The sequence below is a fragment of the Cynoglossus semilaevis genome, chromosome 11 (genome assembly GCF_000523025.1).
Source record: "Cynoglossus semilaevis isolate Cse_v1.0 chromosome 11, Cse_v1.0, whole genome shotgun sequence".
Lineage (NCBI taxonomy): Eukaryota > Metazoa > Chordata > Actinopteri > Pleuronectiformes > Cynoglossidae > Cynoglossus > Cynoglossus semilaevis.
Window position 1 is genome coordinate 13,002,910 of NC_024317.1, and position 11,416 is coordinate 13,014,325.

At 37.1% G+C, this 11,416-nt stretch overlaps 1 protein-coding gene across 1 annotated transcript; it reads right to left on the reverse strand.

Moving 5' to 3' along the window:
- Positions 1-3,001: 3,001 nt before the first annotated feature.
- Positions 3,002-11,092, reverse strand: tfe3b (transcription factor binding to IGHM enhancer 3b). Its single transcript, XM_008320662.3, has 9 exons — positions 10,882-11,092; positions 8,599-8,826; positions 7,623-7,847; positions 6,707-6,802; positions 5,461-5,569; positions 5,270-5,326; positions 4,805-4,880; positions 4,509-4,656; positions 3,002-4,073 (listed from the first exon to the last, which is right to left on the reverse strand). Exons 2-9 carry the CDS (start codon positions 8,788-8,790, stop codon positions 3,600-3,602), a joined length of 1,377 nt encoding a protein of 458 aa, XP_008318884.1. The 5' UTR covers positions 8,791-8,826; positions 10,882-11,092; the 3' UTR covers positions 3,002-3,599.
- Positions 11,093-11,416: the final 324 nt, after the last annotated feature.

Genomic DNA, 11,416 nt, shown 5'->3' on the forward strand with positions numbered 1-11,416 from the left:
CTTTGTGCATGGATAGCTGTAGGTGACCGGGCTGCGTTCACAGCCAGCACAACAACTCTGTGGGTTGGATCATTTGTCGACTCAATTGTTATCAGAGACTGAACTCATGATTCTGTAAGAACAGAGACTAACTGGAGTTCGTGTTTAACATTAACTCTTCATTAAAGAGCTGAGAATAGTGGTTGGATTTTCAAGAAGCCTCTGGACCCACAGTACAGTGAGTCATAAACCATCATTATAAATACAGTGCAAAGATAAGTTAGGTGTGTGCTACACTATACCCCTCACTATATGCTGCCTTTGTCATTTTCAGATATATAAATCAAAGTAAAAGAACCAGAATTTCATGTTTACCAATTCATATTTCCAGCCATCCTGAGGTGTTGGGGATAAATCCAATGGTTGTTTAAGAACTTGTTCTTGGAAGCTCTCATCAGTGAGGTCACCTCTCTGTGGCTGGGAAATTAGCCCTGTGTCATGAATGAACAGTTCTAGTCCAGGTTGTTATTGGCTGTCTGTGGTTGGCAGTGCCTTATGGTTCTCCACATTTGCTTTAAATACTGGACAAAGGATGCACATGTTCACCTAAAACGTCTGCACAGTACTGTATAAACTTTGATCACAAAGGAAAAAACAATCCTATTTGAACATGCATATAAAAACAATCACTCAGTGATCACCAATGTTAACTGAGACAAACTTTTTCTGACAACACAAGATACAAGTCAGAAAAATATCTTTCATCACACAGGTTTTTAAAAATAAGCTAGGGTGTACGGCTTTTAATTATTCAGACTTACATAGGAATTAGGAATTTCATGGCATAGCATGGAAGAGTGCTAATGGAAGAGGACATGCCTTCCAATTTGCAGCAGAATTTCATCCGTTATAACATCGTTTTAAACTTAAGTAGAACTGAAAAATGATTGTTTGCAGACAATAAACTTGTTTATGCTTGGACTGCTGTTAGGGTTTATAAAAAATGGTTCAAGAAGATTCTGTTGTCTGGTCAGAACACAACTGAAATGTTTACATTTATCAGTTCTGTGTGGATAAAACAATTCTCAGTGTGGTTCCTCAAATAGTGAGATTTACTCAAATAATGTGAGTGCTACCATCTCAACCCTGATGCACACAAATCAGAAGAACAAGGACTTCTAATAGACTGCTCTTCATCAGCCTCCAAACTGGTATGGTTCACTTCATATGTGAAAGCCAACTGACCAAATACATCAATCCAAATTTAAAACACAAAAGCTGTCAGACAATATGACTCTTAACACCATGTAATGGACAAACTTGAGAGTGTTTAGTGTAATAGAACAAAATAAACAACAAAGCATTTGCAGAGCCACGTGGAGTTAAAATGAGTCCATTCCCCCACAACCAGCATTGTTTTGGAAAATCAACCATGTCGTCTGTCATGTAATCTGTGAAAACTCTGCATGACTTCATACAAGACAAAAGAACCACGTATCATTTCCTGCTAGTAGTGAGAAAGCAGTAATAAAAGGGAGTGTTTAACTTTGAGTTCATTTCAAGAAGAACAAGATTCTTGTCCAGCTCAGCTCCGTTTTAACTGTTGCCCAGTTGGAAACTTATTTACTGCTGTTCTTCACAAAGTAAAGTCCAAGTATTTTCTGGAGATTAGATTTACAGATAATTAATTAATTATGTGGGTCTTACAATTCCTTTTAAGGGTTTTGGCATTTATACATTTAGTAAAAAAGCTTTGCTTTGAGACCATCCTTAGAAATGATGGCTTTGGATTTCCTCCAAGACTTTTAGTCTTAATCACTTGTATCAGCTTTTTGTTTGTTTATTTGTTTTAATTTGCAATCTAACATAAAGCACAAATGCTAAATGATCATAGAAATAACACCCTCTAGTGACAGGTATCAATGAGATGTGATGTCATAATAAACAACACTTCCTATTGGGCTTTTGACTACTTTCCTCCCACATTGAGTAGCAATTAGGGACGTCCGACAATATTGGTCGGCTGACATTATCAACTGATAATTGCATTTTATGTAATATCTGTAAGAATTGTTATTGGTTTTTCAGATAATGAAAACCGATAACACAATGCCAGGGTTTCACCAAATGATGTGTGGCCTAAAAATAGTTTTGGGGATAAACAGCTGTATGTACTAGATGGCAGCATTACAGCTCATTTAATTAATCTCATATTCATCAGTGGTTTGTACAGATAAATTAATAAATATTAGCAGGCCTATATCGGTATCGGTTGATATTGGAATCGGAAATGAAGTGTTTAAGTGTTAATTACTGCTTATTAATTAAAAAAAAATCTAATTTCAGCATTGTGTGTGTCAACCGTTTAGTTATCTTCACATCCGACCAAATAACTACTTGTTTAATGAACAGAATAAAAGAATTGTCACCCATTAAAAAAAGCATTTGTTGTAGCCCTGGTAAATAAAAGAAAATGGAAAAAAATATTTTCCTTGATGAACTATGATCAGCCTTTGAATAGCTACAAATTAGCAGAGAGAAAATCCTGATAATTTAAACATTAAGCGTGAACTTTTTTTCTTTCAAAATAACTAAATGCCCTGTGTGTAAAATTAGGAGTCGCATTCCATTGAATAAGAACCTAGCACCTGTGCTACTTAGATGTAGCTGATTCTCAAATGCTGCTCTTCTTGTGCATACTCACCTGTGAAACCAGGGGGCCACAGCCATGTCTTATAAACGATATATGAGTGGAAGACAAAACTTCTCATTAAAATGCATAGACTGCCATAAAGTTAAGGTGCAACAATACATTTTTCATGTACAATGTAGAGGAAATATTCCACAATATTTCCTCTACAAAAAGTTTCCCTTTTGCTGCTGCTGGTGGAAGAGTCCAACATCAGTGACTGCTTTTAACAAACCCTGATTCTAATTAGTTAAAAACAAAAATACATATTATTTTGGCTTCTTGTAAAAACTGTGCTAAGCCACTGTAAAAAAAACAACCAAACATCACAGCTTGATTAAAAAAGGTTTGCTGTAATAAATTCAAGCCAGCCTCATATCCCTGTTATGTATCTAAAAAAAATGTAAAGTCTCCATCATAATGTAATATTGCATTATTCTAAATGCATGCCTTAATCTATGTACAATAGTTATCTAGATTAAACTTCCACTTATAAATCCATATATTCTTCATATAGAAACAACTGTAAATCCGTCTTTACAGAAAGAACATATATTTTTGTGTTTCTAAATTTCTGTTAATTTCCATCTAAATATGAGCTAACTGTGATTTTAAAACTAGGTATTAACAGACTAGCATCTGCTGATGGACTGCACCTTTTGACATTTTTGTCTGCAATAACTAATATTGGTTCTTAAAGATTATGAAAATTGCTGAATTCTTTTCAAGATCCTTTGCGTTGAGTCAGTGCAGCAGAACTACCCACAACGACCAACAGAAAGAACACTCAAACATTTACAGGACAGTTCATCTGACAAATTCCAAATATGCCACTAGGGACTCTTGCTTTGTCTCTTTAGAAGCACACCAACAAGGATCGTTCACTTCAAGAAAAACCACTGACAGGTCACTGACCACCACACAGGGCCCATCACAAGTCTTCATCCATCTCCAGGCTACTTCTGCGGCTGCTGGTTTTAGAGGCACCCGGAGACAAAGGAGAGAATAGTGGATCGCCCTCCCTTTCGGGAGAAAGGGTGCATCCATCGCCCATTAAAATGTCTCCTAAGCTGACGCTGGAGTAAAGGGCCGAGGCTGACGGGTCGTCCAGCTCAGCGAAACTCAGGCTGCCCAAGTCTAGCGGGCTACTGATGGTGACTGCAGCAGGAGAGTCTGAGGACGGTGGAGAGAGAAAGGAAGCTTGCAAAGGTTGTCCAACACCTCCAAGGGTGAGGATGTTCTGAGAGGAGGATCCTTTCCCCCCAACTCCTCCGGCAGTGGCAGGAAAAGCCTGCCCCCCCCGCGAGAGAGCCTGCTGCAGCAGAGTGGAGGCCTCGCCACTCAGGGAAGAGGAGGCACTTGAAGAACTGGGGAGGCCATGAAGCCTTGCTTGCATTTCCAGTTCCTGTGGGCAATAAGACCAATTCATATTAACATGACGTGTGAAGATAAAGATGGTAAAAGGGATGGGGTCAATTTTTTGAATATAATAAAAGTGTATTGGGACAAGATCAATGTTTAACTGTTTTAACAGACAGGCAGTCAACAAAAGCTTAATATCCAGAGATATTCAATATTCTTTCACCTAAATCTATTTCTTAACATAAATCAAAGTTTTTGCTTTACTCAGAAGAATATAATGATTAATATATAATAAAAATAAATTAATAATGTGTTTGATAGTTTTCTGTAACAATCCGTTGTTTTCCTGAGAAATCTGAGGTAAAACTGAAAAACATTTGTTAACATGTGATGGGTAAATAAAAAATGTAACACTGCTTAAGTACAAATAAGACTGTCTAAGGTCATTATGTTGTTCTGTTGCTGAGATGATAGTGACCTGGATGCGTAACATCAGCGTGTGATTTGCCTGCTCCAGCTTTTTTTGTTTCATCTCAATGTCTTTGGATCGCTGCTGCTCTTTCTGTAACTTCCTGATGTAGTCCACAGAAGCTTTCAGAATGGTGCCTTTATTCCAACGCATCTCCCTGTTGTCAACATCCATTAAACAATATGGAGGCAATGTTGGAAAGTGAGGAATGTAAACAACAATAGATAACAAGATGAAATTGCAAAAAACCAATATTTTTGCCATGCAAATCAAAACAAAAGTAACGAAAATCAGACTGCACTCACGGGTCACTGGACTTGGGGATGAGAGTACCCAGCTCCTTTATACGGTCATTGATGTTAAATCTTCTCCTCCTCTCAACTGCGTTTATAGGAAAACAAGCAGGTGACAAAAGAAATTAGGGATACAAATGGTAACCTGTAGATATGTCTTTACAATGTTTCTATTCAAAACTAGCACTACCAATGAGCAGGGGACTGAGCTCTAGGAATATTAGGAGTAATTGCACCATGCTATTGACATGCTTTGACCGTCCATTGGCTTTACAGTCAGACTCTTCTGGTGTTTTTATGACCTAGATTATGATATTACCACTGTGTTAGTGTAGGTGAGTGACATAGGTAATTACAGTATGTACAGTATGTGAGTTTTATTTCCTGGAAATATTGTATTTCAAGATAACCCTGGTACTTTCCAATGTAAAAGTAGCTTAAGTTTCACTTTACAATGCAAAATTCAAGTCCACTCACTGAGGTTGTGGTTGTCTTTCTTCTGCCTTTCTTTCATCAAGGCTTTAGCATCTGCTTCTGAGAAAAAAAACAAAGCATGTCACAAAGTGAAATGAAATCCAACACTTGACACCAACAAAAACACAAGATATTCTTTTCTCCTCATACTTAAAGGACAAGAATAAAGGCTCATGAAAAATATGTTACTCTACCAGTAATTTCCCTTTTTATCTTTGGAAGATCAGCAGGGCAGGAGTTACTGACTGTCATCGTGGGCGCTGCCATTCCAGGGCTATGGTACACATTTAACATTCCTGGGAGCTAAAAACACAACAGACACAACAGAGAATGTGTCAATATAGTAGTGTGCATTACTTTTTCTTTTATGTTCTACACTGACAGAACATTGTTTTCTTCACAATTACATATTTAGTCCAAATGACTCATGACCCATGACTCTTCAGTTTCAAAGGTGATCCTTACCCTTTAGTCCTTGCAACAGCTATTTCCATTCAGTGCAACCAGTATAATTCTTTCTTCTCCTTTCTCAAAAATTAGATGAAACTAATAGCAGATGTTAAGTTTTTTTGGACTGTTAAAAAAAAAGGTTTTGCCAAATTTTCTGAGAAAGTCATTCATGGCGTAACGTATGCAGACCCGGGACAACAGGCCATCTAAACATGTCCATGTGGTATTTTTGTAATTTAAAAACTCTTTCTGTTAGAATAATTACTGTGTCAGTTTGTAGAAATTAACATTAAACATTAAATAAATCATTAACTTTTGTTTTTTGTTTACACACTAAACAGCAGTAATTTGGGCACTTTGGTGCGCAAACTTTAAGATGTTAAACATAAAAGCTTAAGGCAAAATTATAAGAAAGACAATTTTTCAACATTTTGCTAATACTCATTTCTGCCAGTTCATTGTGCTGAATGTTCTGCTGCACAACTGTCAACGGATACAAAGGAAGATTTAAAAAAAAAAGACAAAGAAGAAGTATCCCAAAACCAACCGAATAACATTTAGAAACAGCTAAAAAACAATAGTCAAGCTTTACCTCAACATGATTCTTTTTCTGTTCCTCCAAAAACATCACCATAATCCTCATTTTATGTTTCCCAAGCAAGGTTATTAAATTGTGGAACCCTCTCTTTAGTGAAAAAACGTTTGCCTTTTTTCCTCAAAGTAAGCACAATCCACTTTGTTTAACATCTCCCTGTTTTGTAGCCTTCGGCTTCATCTCCGCCCAGACAGCACTTCTGTGACGAATAGTAACCAAGTGTCAAAAATGTGTGTTTGCTTCTAGTATTTCAGAGAAGAATTTAAAAAAAAGTGAATGTGACTGATCTGCATATGCGTTAACCTGCCATTACAGAGTTAGGGGAGAATGAAACCTGAGAGGGAACATGAAAGAGGAAGTATTCAGGGTTTCAATCCACACATTGTTTTTCATACCGTGCTGGGTAACTGAAGGCCTGAGTCGATCAAGGTAATGATGTCATCATTAAAACTGGATTCAAGACTAATGATGTCATCGATCACATCGTCAATCTAGACAAAACAGATGAAAAAAAAACAGCAATGGTATGAGGTCATTTAAAAAAAAAAAACAGAACACACTACAATGCAAACAAGTGTGCTGGTCTTTAAAATGGGGAAGGGACAACTACTGACTAACCAACTTGTCTGACCAAACTCACTGCAACCTCCTCGTCAGGATTGGTTGCAATAAGTTTTTGTTTTTTTTGCAATCAATAAATCCAAACTTAACACTTGCATGACAACAAATTAGGTCACAAATTGTTAGGAAAGGTCATTTAATAGAAACTTCAAGTTTAATTATTACCAAATTACAGAATATTAATAAACACATTGTAAGATTTTAACCAACTTAAATGTTTATAAAGTATAAGCTACTGTGTATGTAGGTAAAATGTCACTTTTATTAGATAATTCTAGATCGATTACAGTCAGAATTTAGTGTTTGTAATGTGTAAATATATGTCAACTATTTATTACATAATAATGACCCATCAAGAATAAACACTATAATAAAACATATCCCTAAATTAACAGCCCTGATTTCAAAGGAACTAAATTGTGCAGGGGCAGAACTGGCATGCTTAAACTGTGAGTGTAATATTTGACATCCTATTGTGACAACAGGTCAACACTGCTGTGACAGCAGAGGGCATGCTTCATTACACTGGGAACCTTGGGCATTTCACTGCAGAACAAACAAAAAAGTAATTAAAACAGAACTGAGCACAAATCACCCTGTGTCTTGCAGAAAAGCTACTTTTAGCACAGTTGTGTAACCTGCTTTCTGGCAAAACCAAACCCACAGACCAACAGTTTTTCTTGTACTCACTTCTTCCTTGCTGGAGCCGATGTTGAGCAGAGCCATAGGACTATTAGGAGCACTGATGGCAATCGGGGCAACTTCAGGGGCAGAACTGGACTGTGGTACAGGCGACACACCTAATGACTGAGTGACTGCCTTGTTGCCCAGTGTGGTAGAGAGATACTGCTTCACCTGCTGCCTTTGGGCCTGCTGGATGTGGTACTTGGTGGGATTCTCCAAATGGGTCTGCACCTGATCATTAAAAAAGTGGTTATAAATATTGTCATAACTACTTTTATATATTAACAAATGATTGCCCCTCTTTGTAGATATGGACCAAGTCCAGAAAAATGTTCAAACTTTAGAAGAAGCTCTTAAATTAACAAGACACTCTCAGGTCTCCATAGTTCTTTAAAATGCTGTTCTGATGCTGAGCAATTGACTGCAGAAAATGTGTTTAGCACTAATGAGAACAGCAAACAGTACAGAAGAGAGAGTAAAGCTTGTTGAGAAGATTAGACTTATTAGTTCACAACCTCAAGCCAGATTTCGGTATGTTTAAACTAAAATTCAATCATTTAAGCAGGTTTGTCTGGTTCGTTAGTTCCCTCAGGTTTGGTTTACTATGAATGAACCACACACACAATGAAATGTGTTCTCTGCTTCATCACGTTAGTGAGCAGGGGCAGCTCAAGCAGGTGTGGGGACGGTGCTATGCTCAGTGCACCACAGTGGCACCTGGTGAATTCGAACCTGTAACCTTCCGAACACAAGTCCGCTTCCTCAACCACCAGGCCACTACTGCCCTACTTCAAATTGTACTGAAAGGCTACAGCAAAGTCATAAGTATAATGTAACTAAAATGACGTTACAATAAAATAAAAAGATATTACTGCAAGAGAAACTCTCAAAATTACAAATGTTAAAAACTTTTCATGTCAAAATTGTGATGCCTGTATTACGAACAGAAGGCTGATTAAGACCCAAACCAGGCAGAGCTTACCTTGAGCACCTCCACAGGCACCTGTGCTGGAGAGGATCGGGCAGCATTTTGGGGAAGTGTGACAGAGATGGCTGGAGTGGAATCACAAGGCCGAAGCTGAGAGGCAGAGGCCTGCTTCTGGGCTTCACGTCTCTCCTGCTCCTGGGCTTGTTCTCGCATCAGCTGCTGCCGCAGCAGCACACGGGACGACATGGCTAAAGATGGAGCGATGCAGATCTAAAGAAGAAGCTGAAATATAAAATGAGATTAGACTTACTGTTTGGTCGTTTGAAGTGCACATGTAATGTTACAACTAATGGCAACATAAACAGGTGAGTGCTTTTAAAGAAGGCACTCTAATTCAGAAGAGTAGAATACTTTCAGGTAGTCTATCAGACTGTTCATTGTAATGTCTAAATCAACAACTGCAAAACATGTTTTTTTTCCTCTCTCCATATAACCAATATAATAGTTAACACTTGTAAAAGAGAGTACAAGAAAATATGTTGTAGATCCTCATCCACCCAAATGAACCCTTATTATCGTAAACATGCACAGAAGGCAGAGCAGTTTCAATGACCTGTTTTTACAAGTACCACCTAGAAACAGCACAGAGACTGAATAGAATCAACTAATATAAGTGACTTCAGTTCAGGTAAAAAAACACTGTGTGTGTGTATGTATAATGTATAATCTATGTATATATATATATATCATCTTAATAATTGTGTTATTCACAGATGTTAAATGAAACTCTGTGTGATGTCTGATTTAGTTTTATTTTTGAACACCATAAGACATGACATGGAACTTCTCATTTCTAATTTCACTTTCAACTTCTCTTTTTTTTGCAAATGGGTTAACTGACATTCAAGAGTTTAAGCAAACTTTGTGGCATATTTAGGTTTACACTTAGAGAAAAATTTAATTTCTAGAACTGACAGTTCACTTCCTAAAAATGCAGTCAATGTCTGAGAACCTCAGAGGATGGTGATGCAGACAGTACATATGTTTGAACCAACAGGTATTTACATCACTCTGTTTTGCATCTCTGACAGGCAAACATGAGTTATTTTTGCCCCACAGCATCTAATGCAGTTATAACAAACTTAATGTACTCACCAGAATGTATTGAAGTTTGCATTATTTTTTTAATATATAAATGACCCACTAGTATGTTGTGACAGTGCACTAATGTGAGCAAATATATTTTGGTCTTAATAACTTGGTCCTATATTTTCTAAGTATTATAATTCAGTCTTTTCTCTGAATTTCATAGGTATTTTTACCCTTTATTATACTCATGTAATAATGTTTTGTTGCGGGGATTTGATGTTTCTATTTTTCTCCTCCAGTCATTTGCTTCTGTGTAATTTTTGTGGAGGATGTTGCTAAAAGAAATTAGGTCAGGCTAATTATTATTAATTAATAATTAGGTTAAATTTACTACTCTCCTTGTCTGTGACTTCACAGTAAAATCCTTTGCTGACAACTTGTCTGAAAATGTGGCACAGGAAAATTCCAGCTTGTCTTTCCTCTTCCTTTCCTCTTTTCAGCCATCCAAAAGCATTTATGTTAAGTAGTTGGAATTTATTTTTTCTCTTCTACAGACCAATCTGATTTTTGAAGCTCTTGCCTTGCCTTGAACTAACAGCTAAACTAATATGACAAAACGTCCTATGAACGACAACTATGGTAAACAAATAGGTCAGTTTATTCAATATATATTGTGACTGTGGCATTTATTTCTATAACGAATTATATAAGTTCCTTCGTTAAAGTTCTTAATGTAAACCAGTAGGTTCTAAGTTGCTGTGTTTAAGTGCTCACTTAAAAAACATTGCCGCTAGGATATCATTTGACTTATGTGGGGATAGCTTTTCTGTACTCCGCTTCTTTAAATCCAGCTCCTGCAAACCATTCTGACAGCAAAAGTCCTTCTTTGTTGTATGTCATATTAGTTGCGAGTTGTACATGTAACTGTTTAGACAGGGTAACTGAGTTAGCCTGTCTTTAGCTGTTTTCGTAATCTCTCATTTTGGCTTTCGCTTGAAACTAGCGGATTTAACAGAGGTTTACTGATGGCGCACACAAAATACTTAGAGTTCTTTAAAGGGAGATTCATGTCAGAACTCATTTAAACCGCCGTGTTTAATTTCGTGGCGTCTAAACATAAACAGGGCTGACACAAAAATAGGAAGTTGCTGCTGCTACTTTAGCTGCTAAGTGGCTAACACCGGCTACTTGTCCCTCATGTCAACGTTGAGATAGGAATAAAAACAAATAATTAAGGAAAAGACGTACTATTGTAAGACGTTTGTTCAGAGTAATAACATCCGTAAACAATGGAGGTGCTCCGCTGTCTGGGCCATGTCCTTCAGCCGGTGGAATCAGGCAGTGGAAGAGTCTTGAACACTCGGTGACAGCGGTGTTTACCTCCTGAGGCCTGACAGCGCTGAAGGCAGTCTACACACGCGCGCACGCGCAAAACACAACAGTTTTTAAAATTCATAATAAAACTGACCTTCTTCCTGTTTTTTCACTGTGATATACAGCACAAACATGTTAATACTAAATACTTTTTTTTACAGTAAGATCGCAAAATATCTGAAAGTTGGTTAAAAATCCAAAACTAAGAGATTACCAATGTGTAATAAGCAAAACTAACAAAAAACATTTCTTAGATATAAAAAGGCATTTAAAAAGATTAATGCCCCTCGGGTGCATGTGTATTCATCATTTTAAAATAGTTTAAAATAGTGACAACTTTGCAAATGAATAAGCCATAGACAATAAATGAATGGACGAATGGAAAGAAAAACTATAAGACAAAATACAC